The sequence below is a fragment of the Salmo salar genome, chromosome ssa13, assembly GCF_905237065.1.
Source record: "Salmo salar chromosome ssa13, Ssal_v3.1, whole genome shotgun sequence".
NCBI lineage: Eukaryota > Metazoa > Chordata > Actinopteri > Salmoniformes > Salmonidae > Salmo > Salmo salar.
In genome coordinates this window covers 29,620,305-29,645,620 of record NC_059454.1, presented here as the reverse complement: position 1 = coordinate 29,645,620, position 25,316 = coordinate 29,620,305, and the positions used below count along the sequence as shown (strand labels likewise).

The 25,316-nt window shown below is 42.9% G+C and overlaps 2 protein-coding genes across 16 annotated transcripts in view; one reads left to right on the top strand and one right to left on the bottom strand.

Moving 5' to 3' along the window:
* The window catches only part of LOC106566849 (cold shock domain-containing protein E1), a 35,046-nt gene extending 18,552 nt beyond the window's left edge, over positions 1-16,494 (top strand). Inside the window, exons 3-23 of one of the 15 annotated variants that reach the window (XM_014135334.2) lie at positions 168-414; positions 2,305-2,463; positions 3,921-4,116; positions 4,523-4,632; positions 5,394-5,480; positions 5,571-5,668; positions 5,779-5,860; positions 5,957-6,085; positions 6,406-6,531; positions 6,654-6,893; positions 7,160-7,324; positions 8,572-8,742; positions 9,035-9,046; positions 11,569-11,676; positions 11,825-12,000; positions 12,117-12,229; positions 12,345-12,464; positions 12,595-12,773; positions 12,981-13,144; positions 14,779-14,911; positions 15,015-16,494. In XM_014135334.2, coding sequence (XP_013990809.1) covers positions 289-414; positions 2,305-2,463; positions 3,921-4,116; positions 4,523-4,632; positions 5,394-5,480; positions 5,571-5,668; positions 5,779-5,860; positions 5,957-6,085; positions 6,406-6,531; positions 6,654-6,893; positions 7,160-7,324; positions 8,572-8,742; positions 9,035-9,046; positions 11,569-11,676; positions 11,825-12,000; positions 12,117-12,229; positions 12,345-12,464; positions 12,595-12,773; positions 12,981-13,144; positions 14,779-14,911; positions 15,015-15,062 — 2,742 coding nt within the window. In that variant the 5' untranslated portion in view covers positions 168-288 and the 3' untranslated portion in view covers positions 15,063-16,494. Of the gene's footprint in view, positions 1-167; positions 415-2,304; positions 2,464-3,920; positions 4,117-4,522; positions 4,690-5,393; positions 5,481-5,549; positions 5,669-5,778; positions 5,861-5,956; positions 6,086-6,405; positions 6,532-6,653; positions 6,894-7,159; positions 7,325-8,571; positions 8,743-9,034; positions 9,047-11,568; positions 11,677-11,824; positions 12,001-12,116; positions 12,230-12,344; positions 12,465-12,594; positions 12,774-12,980; positions 13,145-14,778; positions 14,912-15,014 lie in introns of all 15 variants that reach the window. The other 14 variants (XM_014135332.2, XM_014135326.2, XM_014135330.2 and 11 more) reach the window with 14 other exon arrangements.
* A 255-nt stretch (positions 16,495-16,749) lies between these two features.
* On the bottom strand, positions 16,750-19,334 carry rassf11 (Ras association domain family member 11). Its single transcript, XM_014135535.2, has 3 exons — positions 19,243-19,334; positions 18,636-18,745; positions 16,750-18,511 (listed from the first exon to the last, which is right to left on the bottom strand). Exons 2-3 carry the CDS (start codon positions 18,736-18,738, stop codon positions 17,121-17,123), a joined length of 1,494 nt encoding a protein of 497 aa, XP_013991010.2. The 5' UTR covers positions 18,739-18,745; positions 19,243-19,334; the 3' UTR covers positions 16,750-17,120.
* Positions 19,335-25,316: the final 5,982 nt, after the last annotated feature.

Genomic DNA, 25,316 nt, shown 5'->3' with positions numbered 1-25,316 from the left:
TGTTTTTAGCAGGCTTTCCTCTGCCTCTTTATCCTACCTGTCCATCTAGCCTTATGTTCCTTTGTCTCCTCACACCCACAGACCCTTTCCCATGATTGACACTTTGCTCACTGGCTGACCTTTTTTGCCTACTTTTTACTTTATTTTTGTCCCTTTTACCCTTGCAGACGTCCACTGGGTGGTTAAAAAAAAAAAGAGGAAAAATAACTAGAAAAATCAAGGTGTTCAAGCAAACCAGTAATCAAGTACAACAAAGGGGTGGAGTTTGACTCAAGTTTATGGAAAAATATGGGCAGCCCCTGGAAAGGCTTTGTCGAGTTTACCTTGCCCGCGTCGCCGCCTGCCGCGTTCGTTAGCGCTGACCTGAGCAGCACCTCGCCCGTCGGACTCAGCCTGTCACCGTACGGCCGATCCGTAAGTTCCATCATCCCCACCACTTCCTCCCTCCGTCTTCTCCCCCCATCGAACACCCATTCACCCACCTTGCCCTGCCTCTGCTCTGACTGGCTTAACCTTTCCATTGCTCTGGACTCAGAGACTAGCCTTTGCTCAGGTGCTGTGTAGCAAGTACAGGGTGGTCTAAAGGTTACTGGGAATTTGGGTTTGTTTCAAATTCTGTTTTACCCACCACAATTTATGTAAATGAGGCCGTAAATGCTTTGTGCCATGCCCCACCACCTCTTAGATTAAAGGTGTGGGATATGGTTAGTGTTGTAATTGCCATCTTATGTAGACAATATAAACAAACTGTTTGATCAGTAACTTCTGTGCAGTGAAGACAGTACAGAAGACACTTTCGACGAGACTTGGGACAAAATCTGTCATTCTTCCTCAAGTAATACTAGACTGAAATTAAGCAAATTTATAACCGAGAGAGGTTAGTTTGTAAGACTAGTTTATTTGGAACTGCGTGGAAACAAGGTTGCTTAATCTGAAATCTTAGGTATCAAAACCGCAAATCAAAACTATTGAGGACGGATCACTAACTAACTACTAGTAAGTTCAACTCTGTTAGCATCGATGCTTTGCTAGGAAGGGTGTTTTTACAAACATTTTTGAGCTGTATTTAGAATCAGTTCGATTATTTGTTACATTGTATTTTTATTTTTTTCATTTTGGTCCGGTTGTTTTGAAATGTAACAAATATTCTTGAACAAAACCACATGTCCATGCAAGTCATTTGTTTACCGGACAAAATGCTTCCGTTAAATCCATCTATCATTATCATGAAGCATCACTTTTGTGTCCCAATTGTCATCGCTTTTTGGGGGAACCACAGTGTGTTGTTTTTTGCGCCCCCAAGTGTGGATGGTGTTCACACCAGGCCAAACGAACTGAACTAAGTGAGTAAGCGCACCAGAGTTCGGGGAAAGACTACTCCAAACCCATTTGGTGTGAAAGCCCCCTAAGGTGACAAGGCTGCACTGGAACTGTTCATGTAGCCAACTATTACTTTACTGTGTAGATGCGCTTCATAAAAATTATTAATGCAAGTAGACCGCTGATTAGCCAGCTCAGCCAATGAGCCAACAAATAAAATGACATTTTATTTGTCACATGCGCTGAATACAGGTGTAGACCTTACAGTGAATTGCTTACTTACAAGCCCGTGAATTGCTTACTTACAAGCCCGTAACACTTTTTTTCTTAACTGCATTGTTGACTAAGTAAAAAAATAGATAAGTAAATTCAAATAACAAATAATTAAAGAGCAGCAGTAATAAAATAATGACGTTCTGAGGAAATGGCAAGCATTTTTTTAAAACTGTTTGAGATACACATTTGAGGATGTTTTTTTCCCGCCAAATAATACTTTGACCACATGAGTATAGGACGAGTCAACAACATTATTTGGGCAGAATATTAACTTTAAAAAGTGAGATTAACTGGACAGTTTAACTTTATTTCAGGCAATAATAATGATATAACATTGAGTTTCATGAGTTTCATTCCACTTCAGCAATTAAAATGTTACATGACCTCCTTCCTCTACCTTTTGTTCCATTCCATCAAATATGCTGAATGGCAAGTGTTTTTGTATTCTTTTAGTTTGTGATGGGGATGCTAGGTCTCTGCCAATTACATTTATTATGGGTTTTTCTTATGGAATTATGATTCTCAGGGTCAGTATCGATCAGTGTTTTTACTTGCCTCACTTTTACAGTTAAAGAAAGCTTAAGAATATACCTTAGAACTAGAACACTGAGGTGTAATGGAATTAAATCTGAGCTCATGGTTAAAACCACAGCTCCAAGTATCTCTGAATTCCAAAAATCTTTTGACTCCTCTCCTCCATCCAACCAGTGTGACCCAGTCCTGACCCCACTGTCAGATATGGAGAGAGTGCACTCTGAACCCCCTTTGGCACGTAATACTGCCTCTGCCACCTCTGTGGTGGCTATCCCCCGCTCGTTCTCGGTTTCCCACAAAAAACACAAGCGGACACCCCTGTATCAGAGATCAGTAAGTGGGCATGTTGTGTGGGCATCGCATCGGTTGCACCCTCAGTGATGGACTGCCCTGTCTGCTCCTGTGGTCTCCTTTGGTGACGTTTGCTAACCGCACGGTTTGATTGTTTTGCAGTGGTTCTTGATGACTGATTATTGTGCTAGTCAATGGAAGAAGGCAATGGTTTCTATAACCAACTGATTTTGCATGTATAATGTTCCTAACTTTGTCAATTTAGGGGTGCTTGTGGATTCAGTTGTGATAGTGATTGTAAAAAATGGAGTGAATAGAAGTGCATGCTTCTCGAGCCAACTAGAAATGACTACAGTGTGGCCTTTATTTGTAGTGAATTAGGGTTGGATGGTATCCAGCTTTCCATACCTTCATACCGTGCCTGTGCCATCCCGGCACATATGGTTTTACCGCAAGGGGCTTAAAAAAAAAATCTAATGTCACTTAGCATTATGTTAGCATTCTGGTTACAAGTACTAAAGAATCCCCATAGAGAATGCTAACGAGAGCATTGCAAACATTTTGTACAGTTTCTGACCTAAATTATACAAGTAACTCCAATGCTGCACAGTTTGTTGCAGGCACAAAACGAATATTAGCCAGCAAGACTCTTGGTTTTGGAAGAAGCTAACCGCTTAGCTAGATAGCTAACTAGCTGACATTACTACATTAGCAAACCAAATGCACAACTGCAGAGCATTTAGCACATTTTAGACAAGTTATAAGATATCTAGCTGGTAAACATTTAGTTATGAATTTCAATATGTAATTGGATCACCTGGCGCATGCTACACGACAGTGAGTGACTATAGGCGCTGGTCTCTCGTCGTGGGCTTGTAAACAAACCCCTCGTGACTGGGGACTACCGTAAGTTACATAATGTGACCGGTGAAATGAAGAAAGCAATGTTCTTTTATCTCCTAACGTATTGCACAAGTGGACTGCAGGTATTTACTTAAAAGTAACTACAAATATTCAAATGTTTTATGTATTAAAAAAAAGTTGAAACAGTATTGAAAACCATCCGAGAGCTTTTTCCAAATACTGCGGTATATACAGTATACTGCCCAAGCTTATAGTGAATGGTCTGAATCGACATGAAAACCAATCTGGGGTTGGCCAAATGTGCTCCCCCTGGAATTCACAAGAGAGGGAAATTGTCAGGTAACACCAGAAAGCTCTTTGGGTTAGTCTCTCCAAACTTTGGTTCAACCACCTGTTCGGGAAGCACATTTTGGGTAGGGATTGGTCTTTGTAGATGTGTGTTCACTAAATGCATGTTTGGGTAAAATAGATCCATTCTGTGTGTGTGGGAGTTTCATTTGTCAATTAATTGTTCTATCATACATTTACACAATCCCACTCATAAACTCACATCCGCTCTCAATTTTAAGAGCTGTGTTTTGACTGACCTTTTGATTTGTTCAATGAGTAACATTCTCCGTTCTTGTTCTGTTCAGATGAGTTTTGACCCTGGCATGCTCCACAATGGGCACACCGCGTTTGCCAACGGCACGGCGGTGGGCATCAGGGAGACTGGCGTGGTGGAGAAGCTGCTCACCTCCTATGGGTTCATCCAGTGCTCGGAGCGGCAGGCACGCCTCTTCTTTCACTGCTCCCAGTACAACGGCAACCTGCAGGAGCTCAAGATAGGAGGTGAGAGGCCAGGGCTTCTTCTAGTCATTTAGTAGTCTCATCCACCAGCCTTCTACTAAACAACACAACCTTTTAGGGGTGGTTTCCCCAGACACAGATTAAGCCTAATCCTGGACTAAAGCATTTAAATGAAATTCTCCTTTGAGTTAATTTTTTAGTAAAGGACTATGCTTAATCTGTGTTTGGGAAACTGCCCCTTAATGTTTATCTGGTCAAAAAATAAAAAATCCCCCAAAGATATCCTGGGAGCTTAGTGGTGACAATTGATTTCTGCCTCGGTCTCTTCACAAGATACTGTGGGTAGCCTTTAAGTCAATGGAACTCCATGAATGTCTGGTCAGTATTTGGTGTGGAACACACATTTTCTCAAAACCCGTTTTTCTTACATCTCTCTCTGCCTCTCCAGATGATGTGGAGTTTGAAGTGTCCTCAGACAGGCGTACTGGCAAGCCCATAGCAGTGAAGCTGCTTAAGATCAAACCAGAGGTGCTTCCAGAGGAGCGCATCTCGGGCCAGGTGGGGCCAGACTCGCACGCCTCTCCATTTACTGTGCTGCATGGTTATATTCATCCAGTTAAGGAACACCATTTTACTTTTGGTTCTGTTCTTGTCCGTGTCACCTCAATGTTGGTGTTTGTCGGTTGGGTGTATGTTCAAGCTCATTGTAAATCTTTTCACTAATTTTTGTTCATTAATAGTTTCATAGATGCGTACATTCTTTATACTAAACCTTTCTCCCCAAGGATTTGAATCTGATTCTAAATCCACATTTGTCTTTCCATTATTTATGTTATCGTTAGTGTCTCCGTTTTGTCTGAAACACTAGGGATACCATCTGTTTCCATGGAGATTTACAATGGGCTTAACTTTCCTCGACATACAATTTGTGTGGTGTTCAGGGGTGGAGGTGGGATTTAATGTTTAAACAAAATAGAAAATAAAGAATTGTACAGAGCATAAATCTTTATCCAGAAAGTCATTCAATCGAATAAGCTTGATTGGATGTAATTTTTTGATGTCCATTGAAGTCTTTTCTATTAGCCTTCTCTTCAATTTGGCATTTCACATCACATGCAGTAGTATCTACAGTACGTAGCCCTTTGCTTTCTTGATATACTTTTGAAAATCAACCAGTTTGTCTTTTCACTTACCTGATTATTGTAATTTATGCAATCTAATTAATTACAATGATTGTAGTTAGGTAATCGTGTTTGTCTGACTCACCCAAATGCCATTCTTAACCATCTCCTCCCCATGTGGTTCTTCCTGTCCGTTAGGTCGTCTCAGCGATTCCTACTCACCTGGATGGCAAGTCTGCTCCAGGGCAGGTGCCCACTGGCAGTGTGTGCTACGAGAGAAATGGGGTAAGACTGTCAAATGGCCTAAAGAAAGAGACTTGTCATGTCAAGGCTGGTAGTCAATGTAATGTAAAGTATGGATTCCTTCCCACGCAGGAGGTGTTTTACTTGACCTACACCCCAGACGACATAGAGGGCAACATGCACCTGGACACGGGAGACAAAGTCAGCTTCTACATGGAAACCAACAAGCAGTGAGTTGTTTTTCTTTGTGTCTTATTGTTTCCCAAACAAATTATCTTTTTACAATGTTTGATTGCACAATACCTTAGCCCTTTCCTCATGCCTATCTTGTGTGTTTCAGCACCGGTGCAGTCAGTGCACACAACATTGTCCTGGTAAAGAAGAAACAGATGAGGTGCCAGGGGGTTGTCTGTGCCACCAAGGTAAAGCCACACTACACTGTTGTGGATCCCTGGCTGGACATTCGCTAGTCTACGTGCCTGATTATGTTCTATAACCCTTTGTGTTGTGTCTGCCAGGAGGCCTTTGGGTTCATTGAGAGAGCTGACGTGGTGAAGGAGATCTTCTTCCACTACAGCGAGTTCAAGGGCGACCTGGAGGCCCTGCAGGCCGGCGACGACGTGGAGTTTACCATCAAAGAGAGAAACGTAGGTGGCATCACATGGAACTGTTCTGGCCAGCCAACTCAAGTTGTTGCAAAAGTATAGAATACGAGGCCAGTATTGGATCATTGGAATCAAGTTGTTGTTCTTAAGATGTTGGGGACTTGTCAAAGCAGGCTTAGGTTTAATGGCAGTCAATATGTCTCAATAGGAAAAGCCATTCAACAGAAATGATTCCTGCTCATGTATATGTTCTGAACATATATTGATGCCATAAGCCTGTAAAGATGCAACATAATATCCTAATAGAGGGGGGGGGAAAGCAACATTGAAGTAACTAAAGCATCTTGTTTTCTCTCCTTTAGGGGAAAGAGGTGGCTACTGACGTGAGGCTGCTCGCCCAGGGGACAGTCATATTTGAGGACATCAGCATCGAGCAGTTTGAAGGCACTGTTATCAAGGTCATCCCTAAAGTAACAACCAAGAACCAGGTCAGAAACTTAAACCATGCCTTTATGCTCACAAGTAACCTGAGTTTTTGTTTTTTACTGAATCATGTAGATTATTTTGATGATAATGATAAATCTTTTTACATTGTTCCTCCCCATTTCAGAATGATCCACTACCAGGCCGCATCTGTGCCAGGATCAGTTACACGGACAAGGAGCTCCTGTTTGGTGAGAAGGACACCAAGTCCAAGGTGACCCTGCTGGAAGGTGACCATGTGCAGTTCAACATTTCCACGGACCGAAGGGACAAGCTGGAGCGGGCCACCAACATCGACATCCTGCCCGATACCTTCCACTTCACCAAGGAGTCCCGTGAGATGGTAAGGACCCTGAGGAGATCCATGGTACGCCCTCTAGTTCATTTGAGGAAGTTTGTTTGTGGGGTTTTAATAAATTAATATGGCAACCTAGTTAAATTCTCTGTTAGTCCATATTCCATAATGTTGTGTAAATCCTACAAAATGCATGATCAGAAACCTTCAGGCCTGAATGAAAGGGAAAGATTGGGACTTTTCAGCATTGTATCTGCAGTACACTGTCCTTTAAATGTTATAGAGTCGACGGCATCTCTGCTGTGGTAACGGCTCTCCCTCTCCTCTCTGTCCTATAGGGTGTGATCGCTGCCATGCGCGACGGCTTTGGCTTCATCAAGTGTGTGGACCGGGACGCCAGGATGTTCTTTCACTTTAGCGAGGTCCTGGAGGAGAGCCAGCTGCACATCTCTGACGAAGTAGAGTTCACCGTTGTGCCCGTGAGTCCAGGGAAAAAGTCCATGGTCCGTTTTTCAACATACAAATGCTGTCTTTTAATTCCTTTACTCTTGCCTGCCCTCTTTCTGTCCATCTTCAGGTGTTGTGTTAGCGTTCCGAAATCTACATTTTCGAAATGGAAACCATCCAAAAAATCTTCATTTTAAATAATTTCATCTTCGTTTTTATATTGAAAGTAGTGGATTTTTTCTTCTCTTCAATAGTGATCAGGGATGGGCAACTATAGTTTTCCTTCACAGAAAATTTGTGCAACACATTTGGCAGAAAAAGCTTAATTTTCATCAGATGACAACAGAAGTGCAGCGCTATTTGGCTAGCAGCCACACAAGTAAATGTAACTTACAATGAATAAGCTAAGTCTTTTATTCAAAAAATTTTTTACAATGCATGCCTGTTGATCATAGGATATATAGCTGGCTACATTCTTTCTAATGTTTTGGTTGAAGTTAATCTTTCATTTTACCAGAGACAAGTAGGCTACAATGAGAAAAGTACGGGAGAAAAGTAGCTACACATCTGTAAGTCTTCTGATATAATGCCCGTTTGTGAATTCTCATCCAAGTGGAGAAGTGCAACTGAAGCACAAACGGAAGGGTCTGTCAGAGTACCAAACGTGTACATATACGCACAGCAGTGTTTTTAGAATATTGGACCGTTGGCGTTCATGTTTTTTGAATTCTCAACGCAGCTCCAAAAATGTCTAACTGTCAAAACATTCCAATGACTAGAGGGCGCGGCGCGTTGGTTGGGAATTGTGGGGAGTTGCGCATTCGGGCTCTATGTCCCTGCGGCTGGTGGTCTTGGAGCCATGTATCTATGTCACAATGGGATGCTGAACTATCGTTTCCTAGTGTCTGTGGACTATGATTTACGCTTAAGTCTGTCAAGCAGAAATTACAATAAGAAGCATTTTAGATCTGCATTTACAAAACGCAGCAAGATATTTCTTCTATGCGTTATCTTTTTGTTGTTGTGAAAAACACCGAATTCTGCGTTAACGCAACCCCAATCTTCCAAGGGTGTTATTTTAGTAGGGAAATCTTGCTTTAGGAATGAACATGCAGTCAATTGTTTTAAATATTAAGAATTCTCACTCTTTGAACCCATTCAAATCGCCTAGGCACATTGTGTTTAAAATATATTTTGGTCTCTGGCTACCTCCCCAATATAATCCAGACAATCTCAATGAGAGCATTATCGAACACCATCACTAATTGAAAGGGATGTTTTCTCCCTCCACTCTCCTGTGCAGGACATGCTGTCTGCCCAGAGGAACCATGCGGTGCGCATCAAGAAGCTGCCCAAAGGCACCGTATCCTTCCATACCCAGTCTGAGCAGCGCTTTGTGGGCGTGGTAGAGAAGGAGACCACGGCAGCCATCACCAACAACAAGAGCGCAAGCCCCAGCAAGGCCAAAGAGAAGGTACAAGAGCACCCAGGGCAACACTAGAAAGCCCACAGCAACATTGTCAACTTTTGTCCCTTTTTTGTTTTTTGTCTTTATTCCCTGCCTGATCTTTTTTTTACATTTATTTCCCCGTTTCCCTCGCCTCCTAGTCTGAACAGTATTGAAATTGAAAACCGCTCCGAGACACACACACACACTTCCCATTGTGTTCATGCATTTTTCAGACCACAGATTTGATGACCCCTCTTTAGTTCTAATTCTCCTCTTTGCTTTCTCCTTTCCCCCTCATGCTCCTTCTTTCCATTAGAAAAAAGACAAGGTAGGCATTCTGTCTTTGCATGATGCCATCACCCTGATCAATGCTTTATTTATGCCAATACGCCCATTCTATTGAATTGTTTTCCTACAGGGTTGACACAAACTGAGGCACAGTACTAACCACTGGTTTTGGGATAAGTCTCCTCAAATTGACTAGATATAACATTGATTTGCCAGAGTTTTTACATGGCTACTGCGAGAAGCTCCCCTAGTTACCTTAAATTCACAATGTTTCGTTTTTTACTTGCTCTTTTTCATATTTCGGCAGACAAGCATAGTTGACATGTACGCTCAAATAGATAGTCTGAATGTGTATATTTATCTTATTTCTCAAGGATAAAGTAGTAGACCACACCACTAACCTTTTCTATGTCCTGCTAAATGTGCTCCTTGCCCAAGAGTTGGCAGCATGGTTTCAGTCCACTAATTAACCTCTAAATCAATTCCTCTGTAAAAACACTTCACTTATAAAGTCATGATATTTGTTTCACTAATTCCTAAGGAGATAGGACATTTAACACTGTTTGTACAAAGGTGTTGATTTCAAACAGATAAGGCTAATGCTAACCAAATACTACCAAGGGTGCTATGGCATGTTTGCCAGTCATCTGCACAATTAGCTTTTTAAGGACATTTAACACTGTTTGTACAAAGGTGTTGATTTCAAACAGATAAGGCTAATGCTAACTGGGTGCTTTGGCATGTGTGCCAGTCATCTGCACAATTAGCTTTTTAAGGACTTGGTACTACCGTTCATCTGATATACTCCAAAGCTTATATCAAAGATGCATTCCTCCCTTCCTCTGAAGTGATCACTGATCTGCACTAGCTTGGATGAATTATTATAATATTTTTTTCCCCCCTAAACATTGTCAAGACGTTTCCCGTCTTTGGGTACAGCGAGCACAGTTAAACCCTCCCCCCTCGGCACCAGGCCTTTTCTATGCACCATCCCCCTACCTACCTCCCCCTACCCAGGCTGCTGTGGTCAGAAGGTGGTCGTAAATTCCAAAGGGAATGTCCTGCCTCACAGGCCACAGTTTTGAGACAGAATGGTTTCATAGAGAGACAAAGGAATTCTTTCACCTCACCGGATGGAGGAACCGAACGATATTTATGTTCTGGAGAAGGTATAAAATATTGGTGAAGAATCCAGCTACGAACTGGTCTGCTTGGTACAATTTTGTGAAACTCATTAGAGACAATATGGCCATATTACCATACTAAGTTTTATATACTAGCCTCAGCGATGAGACTTACATCTAATGGTTGTATAAAATGTAGGAATAAGGATAAAGCTATTTGGAGTATGTTGAGATGCTATGTACTTATGTTAATGTGAGAGAATTGTATGTCTGTTCAAAGCTTATCTAAGTCATCGGCACGCCCCCAGGGACACAGACAGGACAAGGCGTCATGTGACAGCCTTTTCTACGTTCAGTATATAAGCTCCACCTAGGGTTTCTTTCTTTAGACCAGGCCTCCACTCCATTACGAGTTGGCCAATAGGTTTGACCATGCATCCCTCTACTGAACTTTAACCATACCACGTGGTTAAACAAGTCTTTGATATTAATTACTAGTCTGCAGCTAGAAATTTGGTATCATTGAACGCGAAGACCGACGAAACATCCATTCTATAACGACGTTAATGAATGTCGCTTTGAAAGATCCATTCTAACCGAGAGAGAGGACGAAACTCTCCAACAAAGATCACGATGACACACTGAGCGTAAATATATATATTGATTGCAATTGTTTCCGAATGAGTGAGCGTTCATGTGCAAAGGATTAGCATATCAATTGTTAATATTTATCAACTCTGTTGTGCCTCCTCAGCTCCCCTTTATCACCCTTTGTTTAACAAGCCGCCATGCCGGTTTAGCCCACTAGGGCACATTCCCCTACCATTGCTTTGTAACGATACCTACTGTTTTGTATGCTTTCTGTGAATTACTTAGTTTAGTAAATAAATGATTTTAAGACAATTGATGTAGGGATGACTTAGTGAAGACTGGGTACGTGCAGATAACAACAATTTACGACATTTGGAATGAGACTGACGCGAGGTAAAAATAAGTAATTAAATCAGAAGACTTATAGGTCAGATATTATGATATCTGGAAAGTTATATTAGGAAAATTATAACTTTAATCTGAATATTTTCCTTGGTGCCCTGACCTAGTTAATTACAGTTACACGATTAATCAGTTAATCGCGTAATAATAATTAGAGTTATTTGATCAAAATAAGTCTTCGGTTTTAATGATGCCCAAAGACACGACACCATTTACTTTCACCTATCCAGACTGTTCAGATCAGTAATACAAAAAATTGCCAGGAAGGGTGCCTTTTCCTCTCTGGAAGTATTTTAACATTTCCCAATGCTCAGAACCACAGTAGGGTCCTCCAAGTTACATCAAGGTGCTACAGTTCAATGCCTGAGTTTTGGAGAGAAGAGCATTTCCCAACCTTTGACTGGAACTGCCAGTCTAATCAGTTTGCTGGTGTGTCCTCCTGTAGGAAGCAGAAGAGGGAGTGATTTCTTATGAGGACTGTGGAGTGAAGCTGACTGTGTCGTACCATGTCAAAGACCTGGAGGGAGCTGCCCAGCCACAGGCAGGAGACAAGGTACTAAAAACCAGTTTACAAGTTAAACTAGTAAAACAAATCAACACTGGCTCAAATGTGTTTTGTCGAAATGGCAACGTACCAACCCCAAAAATACATCCTGCAGTTAGGTGTTTCTATTTGGTGTAAATCCAACTTTGTCTTCAAGGTGGAGTTCTCCATCAATGAGGTAAAGAGGACGGGCCAGCAGAGTGCGGTCACGATTAAGATCCTCAACCGCACAGTCAACACCAAAAGGCTGCTGGGATACATCGCCACCCTGAAAGACAACTTTGGGTTCATTGAGACGGCCAATCACGATCAAGAGATCTTCTTTCACTACAGGTACAACTATTCAACACAGGCAAGCTACAGTGTAAAATATGTTGGTTGTTGGCACATTAGATGTGTCTAAAAAAGGAGGTCCCAAGTTTTTCATAGTGCCTGTATCTCTCTACCAGTGAGCTGTGTGGAGACATGGAGAACCTGGAGCTGGGTGACACTGTGGAATACACCCTGTCCAAGGGCAAAGGAAACAAAGTCAGCGCTGAGAAGGTTACGAAGGTAGCAGCAGGTAGGCAAGACGATGCTCTAATAATTTGTTTGATTTTGCGCTACAGTCCGCTCTATGGTGAAGCATTTATATATTAGTCATCAGTGTCTATGCTAATGGTGTGCTGTTATTGCAGTGAATAGTGTGGGGCAGGATGTTGGTGAGGCGGTGATGCTGGGGAAGGTGGTGCGCCCTCTGCGTAGTGTGGACCCGTCGCAGACAGAGTACCAGGGGCTCATCGAGCACTCAGAGGAAGGCGAGTCACCACTGGCATTGGAGGGTTATGTCCATCAATTCAATGTTTTTACTCCTGCACATACTCTACAATAACCAAATGGCTAAATTTACCATTCATGTTCTCCCACCTTGTCCCTCTAACTATTCAGAGGGCACGAAGGGCCAGAATTACCCCTTTGGCATCATGGGCATGACAAACAAGGCAGACTGTCTGCAGAAAGGAGAGCTGGTGAAGTTCCAGCTGTGCACAGTGGCCCAGACAGGACAGAAGATGGCTTGCAACGTTGTCCCCCAACGCAAAGCCTTAGTGGAGTGCGTCAAGGACCAGGTATCTGATCATGCTTGTTGAAAAGGGTGCAGGCAGACATGATTTAATTGCCTTTCAAAATAATACTTTATAGATGTATTTTTCAAGTTTGCTAAGGAAACCTAACATGAAGAAATAAGGACATATACTTTGTTTTTGGACTTTCTTGGTGTGGCTACCCATGTTGAGTGCTATGCCTATTTAGTCTGTAATATCTTGTCTCCCCAGTTTGGTTTCATCACATATGAAGTTGGTGAGAGTAAGAAGCTGTTTTTCCATGTCAAAGAGGTGCAGGATGGCTTGGAGCTCCAGACTGGGGATGAGGTGGAGTTCTCAGTCATTCTCAACCAACGCACAGGGAAATGTAGTGCCTGCAATGTGCGCAGAGTCAGGTAAAGACTGCAGGGGGGTATACAAGTACCCATGAAGTGGGCTAAAATGTTTTGATTCATCTGTTTTTTTCCCCCCTCAATCGATACCCGATAATGACAAAGCAAAAACAGGGTTTGAAATAAGTATTCAGACCCTTTACTCAGTACTTTGTTGAAGCACTTTTGGCAGAGATTACAGCCTTGAATCTTCTTGTGTATGACATTACAAGCTTGGCAGACCTGTATTTGGGTAGTTTCTCCCATTTATTCTCTGCAGAACTTCTCAAGCTCTGTCAGGCTGTATGGGGAGCGTTGCTGCACAGCTATTTTCAGGTCTCTCCAGAGATGTTTGATCGGGTTCAAGTCCGGGCTCAGGCTGTGCCACTCAAGGACATTGAGACTTGTCCGAAGCCTCTCCTGCGTTGTCTTGGCTGTGTGCTTAGGGTCATTGTTCTGTTGGAAGGTGAATCTTCGCCCCAATCTGAGGTCCTGAGCAGGTTTTCATCAAGGATCTCTGTGCTTTCCTCCGTTCGTCTTTGCCTCGATCCTGACTAGTCCTACTCCCTGCTGCTGAAAAACATCCCCACAGAATGATGCAGCTAACACATGCTTCACCGTAAGCATGGTGCCAGGTTTCCTCTAGACGTGACGATTGTCATTCAGGCCAAAGAGTTAAATCTTGGTTTCATCAGAACAGAGAATCTTGTTTCTCATGTTCTGAGAGTCTTTAGGTGCCTTTTGGCAAACTCCAAGAGTGCTGTCATGTGCCTTTTACTGAGGAGTGGCTTCCATCTGGCCACTACCATAAAGGGCTGATTGGTGGAGTGCTGCAGAGATGGTTGTTCTTCTGGAAGGTTCTCCCATCTCCACAGAGGAACTCTAGAGCTCGGTCAGTGACCATCGGGTTCTTGGTGTCCCCCCTTACCAAGGCTCTTCTCCCCCGATTGCTCAGTTTGACCTGGCAGCCTGCTAGGAAGAGTCTTGGTGGTTCCTAACTTCCATTTAAGAATAATGGAGGCCACTGTGTTCTTGGGTACCTTCAGTGTTGCAGAAATGTTTTGGTACCCTTCCCCAGATCTGTGCCTCGACACAATCCTGTATCAGAGCTCTACGGACAATTCCTTCAACCTCATGCCTTAGTTTTTGCTCTGACATGCACTGTCAATTGTGGGACCTTATATAGACTGGTGTGTGCCTTCCCAAGTCATGTCCAATCAATTACATTTACCACAGGTGGACTTCAATCAAGTTGTAGAAACAGCTCAAGGATGATCAATGGAAACAGGAGGCACCTGAGCTTAATTTCGAGTCTCATAGCAAAGTGTCCGGATACTTATGTAAATAAGATATTTCTGTTTTAAATTTTTTATAAATTTGCAAACATTTCTAAAAAACTGTTTTCGCTTTGTCATTATGGGCTATTGTGTGTGTATACTTAGGGGGAAAAAACTATTTAATCAATTTTAGAATAAGGCTTGTAAGGTAAGTGTGGAAAAAGTTAAGTTGTCTTAATACTTTCCGAAGGCACTGTAAATAAGTTAAATTTAATCTCTAGCCACCAGATTTACTAGTCATGTCTCATTTATGACCCAGTTATCCTAAACCTAGACGGTATATTGTTGGTTAAAAGGCATCTTGTTTCTCTACCCCTACAGTGAAGGGCCTAAACCGGTGGCAACCCCCCGTCCCGATCGTTTGGTCAACCGGCTCAAGAGCATCACCCTGGATGACGCTAGCGCCCCCCGCCTAGTCATTGTGAGACAGCCCCGTGGCCCTGACAACTCAAAGGTACACACATTTGGTAGCAAAATGCTGTATAATAGGTTCTGATTTATATTTAAGGTGTGTTAAGCGTGTTGCTTATAATGACCGGTCTTTGTTTTGTACCTAGGGCTTCAACGTGGAGCGGAAGACTCGTCAACCGGGTGTAATTGACTGAACAGTGTATACCCCACCCCATCTGTAATAGGTGGGCCCGGATTTAGAAATGCAATCCCAGAATGGAGGACAACAATGGAAAGGGAATTTTGCTGTCTTGCAGAAACATGCTCTTACACACATACATACTCTTGACAGGCACACAGAAATAAGCATGTGTAACACCTCTCCCTGTTCCATCACCTGCAATGGAACCCTCTCATTCCATTTGTTCCCTGCCACCCACATATGATGTACTTGATACGGTTTCATACTGCAGTAAACATTGCAGGTTTCTCTTCTGAGTGTGTGTGATTGTTGTGCATAAGGTGTTTTAGAAATGGTAGAGGTTACAGAGGATTTGTTTTAAAGGGTTTCTGCTCCCCTTAAAATCAGAGTGCTGGTTGTGTGGCATTGTCTTGTCCTCATCTTTGCTGAATCTGCTTAAATGTCTGGAATTCTGCACCTGCAACATGTTGTGTATGTGGATATGTGTGAGTGTGGGCATGTATTAGAGCTCACCTGCTTCTTCCATTTGTTCTCCCTCATTTAAGGAAACTAAATGATTCTCATTTGCCAATGGTTTCCACTATGCTTTCCTACAAAATGCATAAAGCAAAGTTCCCTTCATAAGGAGGATCCTGTTTTTCGTGTGTGTGGGGGCTAAAACATGGAGGCTATTTCTCTGCTCGGTTTTTTGAGCAGTTTTGAAACACTTTATCCAAGAGCTGGAGTGAAAGCATGGTGTTGTGATGTATGTGAATATTTAAGTGACTATGATTAGGATTTACATTGACAAATCTGGAGCATTTCGATACCTTTTCAGTATTCACACGCTCCATAAGCAATTTCCCCAGGTGCAGAATTCCTAATGGCATCTTATATCCAGCAGTTATTTTATACAATGTATTCTTTTTTTGCACATTTTCTCTTTTTTTGTTCCATTGAATCTCAATATCTGCTAATGAATAAAATGAAGTAAAAATAAGGTGCCTAAAAACTACAAAGAAAACAAAAAAATTAGATGTATCCTCTGTCCCCAGCCAACCGCCAAAATATTAAGAACAATCTTGGGATGGCTTTTTTTTCTAGTAGAAATAATACTGGTCTGCATCCCAAATACCTGTGGGTGGAAATATACTGTATGTAATGTGTGCTTTTTTTCTTAGTGAAAGATTAAAACATCACAATATAACAAAAATACATTTTACTTAAGTAAAAGATGGGGGAAAAGTTAAAGTATTAGAATAAATCTTAAGGATCAGGATATCGATTATTGTGCTTTAGTGGCATTGGTGGGTGATCTGTTGTGCCTGAATGCACATATGGGAGTTAGTCTAAATGAATTTAAACTGGCGATCACTGGCTTCCTCCTGAACTGCACAGAGGCTCTCCTATGTACTTTTGTTAATGGTCTTGAATGAAACAATTGAATTAAAGTTTTATGAAAATTACATCTGGCGTTTGTCTTTATTTAAAAGAAAATCAAGGCAGTTTCATCTTTATTTCTTAATATATAGTTTGTAGAATGTATTTTACTCAATGGCAGTAAGATACTTATTTAAAATGTTTTCTTTGTATAGGCTTGACAATGTCATTTTCTTTTGACAGTGCAGCAAAAAGGAAATGCTGTCCTAACCTCTTCAAACCAAGGTGCCTGAAAAGTGGAACAAACTGAATATTTAAAAGATATCAAGCAACTCGTGGTAGGACAAATATTTAGCCTTTTTATTTTTACAGCCACAGAACAGTTGGTACAGAAATGTGAAACTGCAAACAAATCATGTATTTATTATGGATCCCCATGGCAGCAGCTACTCCTGGGGTCCAGCAAAACCAAGGCAGTTTATACAATTGTAAAAACATTACAATACATTCACAGATTTCACAACACACTGTGTGCCCTCAGGCCCCAACTCCACTAACACATCTACAGTACAAAATCCATGTGTATGTGTGTATTTTATTGTGTGTATGCATGTCTGTGCCTATGTTTGTTGCTTCACAGTCCTCGCTGAACACTAAGCCTAAATTGTGTTTGGTTTTCACAGATAAGTTTCTGTTTTTCCTCTACCTCTTTTCAAACTCTGGTGCTGTCCAGATGTATCATTATTTCAGAGAGATGCACAACCCTTGGTTGTGTTTCTGGATTTGGACTCTGAGCTTCAGACAAGCATGTCCACCTGTCCCTAAACTGACTTGGCCCTGGGGGCCGCAATTCCTTGATCTGGTTTGGAAGAACTACAGCATGACGATGACTGGAGTCCACTCTGGGCGCAAACTTCCTGTCAGTATTTACCACACTGACTGTAAGAGATCTTGATTGATTCAGGGCCTCATTGAGCCTTGTCCACCCTGCAGCAGCAGGAGATGTGGCATCTTGGCTTGGAACATTCACTTGCTCCTCTTGAACAGTCCTCCTGTCCCTTGAAGAATCAAGACCTTGCATTTTGCGTTTGTACTCTTCCAACTTGGCCTTACACTCCACAGCTTTCACCTTCATCTCCAGGAACTGTTCCTGCAAGTCTTTCTCATATCCCTCTTCAGCCTTCAGCTCATTCTTCCAAAATTCCAGGTGCTCTGCCTCCTCCACTATTTTTTGCTGGGCTTCTTGGTAAGCTTGCCTGGGCTTTCGTTGCTCCTCCAGCTCATGAATTTGGCTATCCGTGCAGGTTATTTGGACCTGCAGCTCTTTCAGACTAGCCTGTTGGATAGCAACTAGTGCTCTTAACTTCCTTTTCTCATCAACCATCTTAAGGGCACTGGTTAGATTCTGCTGGCCCTCAGTTTTTATCTTTGCCATGCTAACCTCTGGGTGTTTCTTAACATGTTGGATATCATTACCTTCATCAGAATTGCGAATGTTTCTTTTCTCTCTGTCCCTGCCCTGGTCTCGCATGCAGCAGGAGATTTGCTGGTGCTCAGTGGACTTAGCACTCTTTTCTCTAAATTTGCTCTGCAAAACCCCAGGAGTGGAGGGATCCTTGGCAACAGTGACCGAAACGTTCAGGGAACAACCATCCCTTTTAACAGTGTCCATCCTGCTACCCTTTTCGCGGCCTGATTGGTTCACTGCACCCCTTCCTATGCTCTCCAGCCATCCCCAAGCCTCCTCCATTAGGGTCAGGGACTTTCTTTTGGGTCTTTTTGGTTCTTCCGGTCGCTGTTCGGCTTGTTGCCGCAAGCACGATAAGGGAGGTAGGCTTTGACGGTGTAAACTAAGCCCACCGCTAACCCTTTGTACTTTGCCCCCAGCTTCTGCTCTCCTAAGCTGAGGGCCAGCCTCGCATCTGCCGCCTTTCCCTCTGCTAGGCCCTTCCCAGAGGGATGGCCCATTGTGCAGCAGGGTGAGCTGGATCTCCCTGGCCTGCTGGCCGTACTTCTCAAGAGACTCCAGAAGCCGTTCATTAGGCGTCACATTCCGCTCAAACTCTTTGAATTTCTCCTGAAGTGTGTAGCGCCCAGGACGACCTAAGCAGAGGAAGATAATTGGGATGAATTTATTACCTGAAAAGATTGATTTGTATTAGAAATCAAGTAAAGTATACAGTGAAATAAGACCCTACAATGTAAATGCCGCCAGATGTGTACTCACCAAGGGATTGAGCCAAAGCTATGACTACTTCCTGGCATGTGGTTTTCTCAGTAACTCCACAGACAACACGTGGGACTCCCTCCACTGATACCTTAACCTCCATTCTTATTCTGTATTCAGAAAATTAAGGCATGAGAACAAAATGAAGCGTTAGTGTAGGTGCTGATATCTCTAGGAAAGAGCCTCCGTTACTGTACACACAGGGGAAGTGGTGGAGACAGACTAATGACGGTCATTACCATTCTCTGTAAATAGTTTCTCTGCTCACTGTCTTGGCCAGTTTGTGTCTTGAGGGCAGTCAAAATTACATATTTGTAAGTTGAATGCAATCATCGAGTTGGAATTTATAGTATTTTCAAATAATGCCTAATGATACTCAAGGAGGTAAACAAACAATTCATATATTGAGGGTAAAACTTAATAGTTGTATAAAATGTTATCAAAGGCATTAATGAACAAAGCATCCAGTTGCCAGCAAAATTCACCTATTTGGCGTCAAAAGTAGATGGTTTGAAGTTGGACATTTGCTCAAGATAATTGTAATAATCGGTTAGTTCCGATGCCAGAATATCACATGCATAGACTGTGAATAAAGTTCGCTACCTACCTCTTAGATCCGATGCTGGGAGCCGTCCACTATGCTGAAGGCACAATGCTCTGAAAGGGATGGAAACGGTCTTGTGAGGAGCATCGTGGAGTGGGTAAGGCCAATTTGAAGTCCCTTGGGTAACTACTACTGCAGGGAAGTTTATTATCCCACTCCTCTCAAAAAAAGATTGAGGGCTGATCTGTGTGAAAATTGCACAGATTAGACTCGGAAGGTTTATCAGTAGGTTTGCTATAATTATGCTTAAAATGGCATTTTGTTTGTCTCTTACGATACTTGAATATAATGGATAAATTGACAACTTTGTATGCATTGTATTATTTATTTTCAAAATGGCATTGTTGCGTCAAGAAAAATAAATAATCTTATTTGGGTATAAATTAATATCCAAGCTGACAAACTCTTAGCTACTTAGTTTGTTTGAGCTAACCAAATACTATCAACATTGGTTCACTTGCATCAGTAAACTGTCAGATATTTTTGGCTCTGGGTGTTTTTGTGTATCTTTCTGACAGGAAGGGGATCCCTATCGGAACGGAATATATAAACATTCTGGTAAACTGTCCAAAGCTCCAGTACGCCAAGTTCTAGAGCATTCCACAACTGTTAAATGATTTGCCTTCGATTGGCCAAATACTTTCGGGTTTTAAGTCGAACAGTACAGTAATCCCTCATTAGCTACTGACCCTTGTTCATCATGAATCGACAGCAAAATGCTTGTAAATGTACTTACACATCACCCCTGACAAGTTATCCAAACTAGTGCTCTGATTAGATGTTGTAGGGAATGGATATTCTTAAATAAATGTTGTTACTGCCAATAACACCTTCAACTGAATAGGATGCTCATACCATAGAAATAGAATCAATAGAACAGGCTTGGAACCTCTAACCCTGGCAATTTTACTGGTAAACTCATGGGGTACACTCGCAATGGCTGTCTGGAATTGTGATGCAATCATTTCTCCAAAACTCTTGAACGTGCCGTCCTTGGCCAGCTCTCCTGCTATCTCTCTCAGAATGACCTTCTTGATCCTAATCAGTCAGGTTTCAAGACTGGGCATTCAACTGAGACTGCTCTTCTCTGTGTCACGGAGGCTCTCCGCACTGCTAAAGCTAACTCTCTCTCCTCTGCTCTCATCCTTCTAGACCTATCTGCTGCCTTTGATACTGTGAACCATCAGATCCTCCTCTCCACCCTCTCCGAGTTGGGCATCTCCGGCGCGGCCTACGCTTGGATTGCGTCCTACCTGACAGGTCGCTCCTACCAGGTGGCGTGGCGAGAATCTGTCTCCGCACCATGCGCTCTCACCACTGGTGTCCCCCAGGGCTCTGTTCTAGGCCCTCTCCTATTCTCGCTATACACCAAGTCACTTGGCTCTGTCATATCCTCACATGGTCTCTCCTATCATTGCTATGCAGACGACACACAATTAATCTTCTCCTTTCCCCCTTCTGATAACCAGGCGGCGAATCGCATCTCTGCATGTCTGTCAGACATATCAGTGTGGATGACGGATCACCAGCTCAAGCTGAATCTCGGCAAGACGGAGCTGCTCTTCCTCCCGGGGAAGGACTGCCCGTTCCATGATCTCGCCATCACGGTTGACAACTCCCTTCTGTCCTCCTCCCAGAGTGCTAAGAACCTTGGCGTGATCCTGGACAACACCCTGTCGTTCTCCACTAACATCAAGGCGGTGACCCGATCCTGTAGGTTCATGCTCTACAACATTCGCAGAGTACGACCCTGCCTCACACAGGAAGCGGCGCAGGTCCTAATCCAGGCACTTGTCATCTCCCGTCTGGATTACTGCAACTCGCTGTTGGCTGGGCTCCCTGCCTGTGCCATTAAACCCCTACAACTCATCCAGAACGCCGCAGCCCGTCTGGTGTTCAACCTTCCCAAGTTCTCTCACGTCACCCCGCTCCTCCGCTCTCTCCACTGGCTTCCAGTTGAAGCTCGCATCCGCTACAAGACCAGGGTGATTGCCTACGGAGCTGTGAAGGGAACGGCACCTACATACCTTCAGGCTCTGATCAGGCCCTACACCCAAACAAGGGCACTGCGTTCATCCACCACTGGCCTGCTGGCCCCCCTACCTCTGAGGAAGCACAGTTCCCGCTCAGCCCAGTCAAAACTGTTCGCTGCTCTGGCACCCCAATGGTGGAACAAGCTCCCTCACGACGCCAGGACAGCAGAGTCAATCACCACCTTCCGGAGACACCTGAAACCCCACCTCTTTAAGGAATACCTAGGATAGGATAAAGTAATCCTTCTAACCCCCCCCCCCCCTTAAAAGATTTAGATGCACTATTGTAAAGTGGTTGTTCCACTGGATATCATAAGGTGAATGCACCAATTTGTAAGTCGCTCTGGATAAGAGCGTCTGCTAAATGACTTAAATGTAATGTAATATTTCCATGGTAATGTAGATTGTTCATTGAAATGATGCTAAGAAATGTGGCTCATGCAATGGAATGTATTTTTTTGTAATGTTGAGTTGATTCAACAAATCACAGCACAGATTGATGGGTACAATTCCTGCTTTTACTTCCTGCTTTGCTCTTATGTGTACACTCCCAATGGCCGCCAGTCCACCTATTATGTCATATTTGACTTGAATGGGGACACTCACTCTATCCATTCTATTTCTATGGCTCACACTGTACAAATGAAGCTTGAACTGAAAATATGGTGTTGGATATCTAAGCTCGGTCACCCCACAAGGGGGAGCAAAGGTTTTGTAATTTTTCCACTCAAATTCTTAGTCTCAATAGCTAACAGATAAGTCGTTTGTATACCAAATAAAAATGGGTAATTTACATTGTGTCTAGCGCACATTCTAATTCACTCCTGTGCCAAAACTATTCAGACTGAGGTTGTATATTATTTTAAGTAGGCGACATGTGCTTTTGTTTTGGATAGTTTTGGGACAGGAGTGAATTAGGCTAGAATGTGCACTAGACTAGATACATCATGTAAACTGCTGGAGTAAAAGAAGTGGAACACCTGTTGTCAAACTTTTCTTCAGCCTGCCAGTCCCTCCTCCCTAGACGGGTTAATGTTAGGAGAAATGTGAGAGTTGAAAATTAGAACCCTTCCCATTCTGCAACGCAAACCACATGTCCAGCTGCTCCCGGCCTCATAGCTTAATGGTGAGCTACAGACCAGGACAGACAAGGAGGACAGATAGTTGAAAGAGGTCATGTTTGTTCATGTGTGTTTGTTTGCACTTGGTTGCTTGAGTCTAAGTGGTGTCTAAATTGTAATCAGTAGTGTTAAGTAGAAGATTAGAGGACTGTATTTCATGTAAATTAATTAAATCTAACCTAAATTAAAAGACTACTTCTTGATATCAATTGTTCAGTTTTTTGGGAAGTTGGTTGTTCAGTTGGATTTGTTTGGAGCATTGTTCATAACAAATTCTGACAGTTGTGATTTGTTGCTTAGAAGTGAGATGGTAAACTTAACTCCAGAATATTGAGGTGCAAAACTATGGGCCCTCTATATAAGATATGCAATAGGCTAATTGGTACTATTCTCCCATAATGATGTATGTTGGGCTAGTGTGGCACTTTAGTGCTATAGCTTAAACATTTTATGGGAAATTGTGAAATACATTTTTTCAGGACTTGTCTCATTTTGGACATAATATTTCCAGGAAACCTTTGTTCATGAGGCTGTGCTCTGTTGTATGTGCTTATTTTTGCAATGTCATGCCATATTCCTTTGATAATTAGAAATTAATTTGTGTATATCATCCATGATTCATCACAATGACAATACAATGTACAGTACAGTTTTATATGTAGGCCGTCATTGTAAATAAGAATTTGTTCTTAACTGACTTGCCTAGTAAAATAAAATAAATAAATATCACTTTGCCAATAATGTGGAAAGAGCTCATGTGTATCGTTATTTCTAATCTGCTTCAAGATGACCTGTTGGGGCCAGGAATCAGTCCTGAGGGAAACTGCTGTGCCAATGTCCCCCACTGCCCACCTCCCTCCTCTCTACCCAATGTCCCCCACTGCCCATCCCTCCTCTCTACCCAACGTCCCCCACTGCCCACCTCCCTCCTCTCTACCCAATGTCCCCCACTGCCCACCGCCCTCCTCTCTACCCAATGTCCCCCACTGCCCACCTCCCTCCTCTCTACCCAATGTCCCCCACTGCCCACCTCCCTCCTCTCTACCCAATGTCCCCCACTGCCCACCTCCCTCCTCTCTACCCAATGTCCCCCACTGCCCACCTCCCTCCTCTCTACCCAATGTCCCCCACTGCCACCTCCCTCCTCTCTACCCAATGTCCCCCACTGCCCACCTCCCTCCTCTCTACCCAATGTCCCCCACTGCCCACCTCCCTCCTCTCTACCCAATGTCCCCCACTGCCCACCTCCCTCCTCTCTACCCAATGTCCCCCACTGCCCACCTCCCTCCTCTCTACCCAATGTCCCCCACTGCCCACCTCCCTCCTCTCTACCCAATGTCCCCCACTGCCCACCTCCCTCCTCTCTACCCAACGCCTCCCACTGCCTCTACTTGGAAGGATGTAAGCTCTGTCAACTTCTAGTGAATCTTTGTTTTCACTTCAACAACTTTCTACTTGTGATGTGCAAGATGCCCTGTTTAAGATTTTAGAGTGCAGTTTAATATCACTTTTCCAATAATGCAGACAGAACTCATGTGTATCGTTATTGGTAATCTGCTTCAAAATGACCAGTTGGGGCCAGGGATCAGTCCTTTATATGATCTGATATTCCTTTATAGAGTATAGGGGAAACTGCGGTGCCAATGCTCCCACTGCCCACCTCCCTCCGCTCTACCCAACGCCTCGCACTACCTCTATTTGGCAGGATCTAAGCTCTGTCAACTTCTAGTGAATCTTTGTTTTCACTTCAACTTTCTACTTGTGATGTGCTAGACGCACTGCTTAAGATAAAAATATATCCATTGGGGCTGATTTGCTTGATCCTTTCTTGCTGCAGCTTTCTGCTCCCTAATTGTGGAATCATTGACACATATTTTTAACCTGACAATTATTTCAGGTGCTACCGCTAGTGTCTGGAAGGCTGCCCATGTGCTGCCTCTCCACAAAAGTGATGACCCCTCTAACATGAATAATTATCGCTCAAACTCTCTTGCCTAGCGAAAATTTGATATTTTCAGCTTAGATCTTTTCTAGCTATAAAATGTATTCTAAGTGTCAATCAGCCAGGTTTAGGCCAGGTCATAGCACTATTTATGTTCCTTCTTTGGGTGGTAAATTACATTGTAAATGGCATGGACAAAAGGCAGCATTGTGCTGCCCTTTTTATAGACCCGCCGAAGGCTAAAGACACTGTTGACCATTCGTTATTAATTCTTAGACTGTCTGAAATTGACCTGGGTCAGGCAGCTTACATTTGGATGGAAAACTACCTGAAAGACAGGACACAATGTGCTTCTTCTGATGGTCTTAAGTCGATTTTGGGCCCTGTATTTTTACTGTCTACAGTGGCAAGAAAAAGTATGTGAACCCTTTGGAATTACCTGGACATCTGCATAAATTGGTCCTAAAATTTGATCTGATCTTCGTCTAAGTCAAAACAATAGACAAACACAGTCTGCTTAAACTAATAACACACAAACAATTATACGTTTTCATGTCTTAAATGAACACACCGTGTAAACATTCACAGTGCAGGGTGGGAAAAATATGTGAACCCTTGGATTTAATAACTGGTTGACCCTTTCTTGGCAGCAATAACCTCAACCCCAAACATTTTCTGTAGTTGCGGATCAAACCTGCACAATGGTCAGGAGGAATTTTGGACCATTCCTCTTGACAAAGCTGTTTCAGTTCAGCAATATTCTTGGGATGTCTGGTGTGAACCGCTCGAGGACATGCCACAGCATCTCAATCGGGTTGAGGTCAGGACTTTGACTGGGCCACTCCAGAAGGCAAATTTTATTTTCTTGTTGATTTACTTCTGTATTTTGGGTCGTTGTCCTGTTGCATCACCCAACTTCTGTTGAGCTTCAATTGGTGGACAGATAGCCTTACATTCTTCTGCAAAATGTCTTGATAAACT

Excerpts from the sequence above, each read along its gene's own strand:
- rassf11 (XM_014135535.2), bottom strand. The coding sequence starts at position 18,738 with ATGGAGGTTAAGGTATCAGTGGAGGGAGTCCCACGTGTTGTCTGTGGA. Across the intron at positions 18,512-18,635 it reads AGCTTTGGCTCAATCCCTTG|GTCGTCCTGGGCGCTACACA; the intron begins GTGAGTACACAT and ends TCCTCTGCTTAG.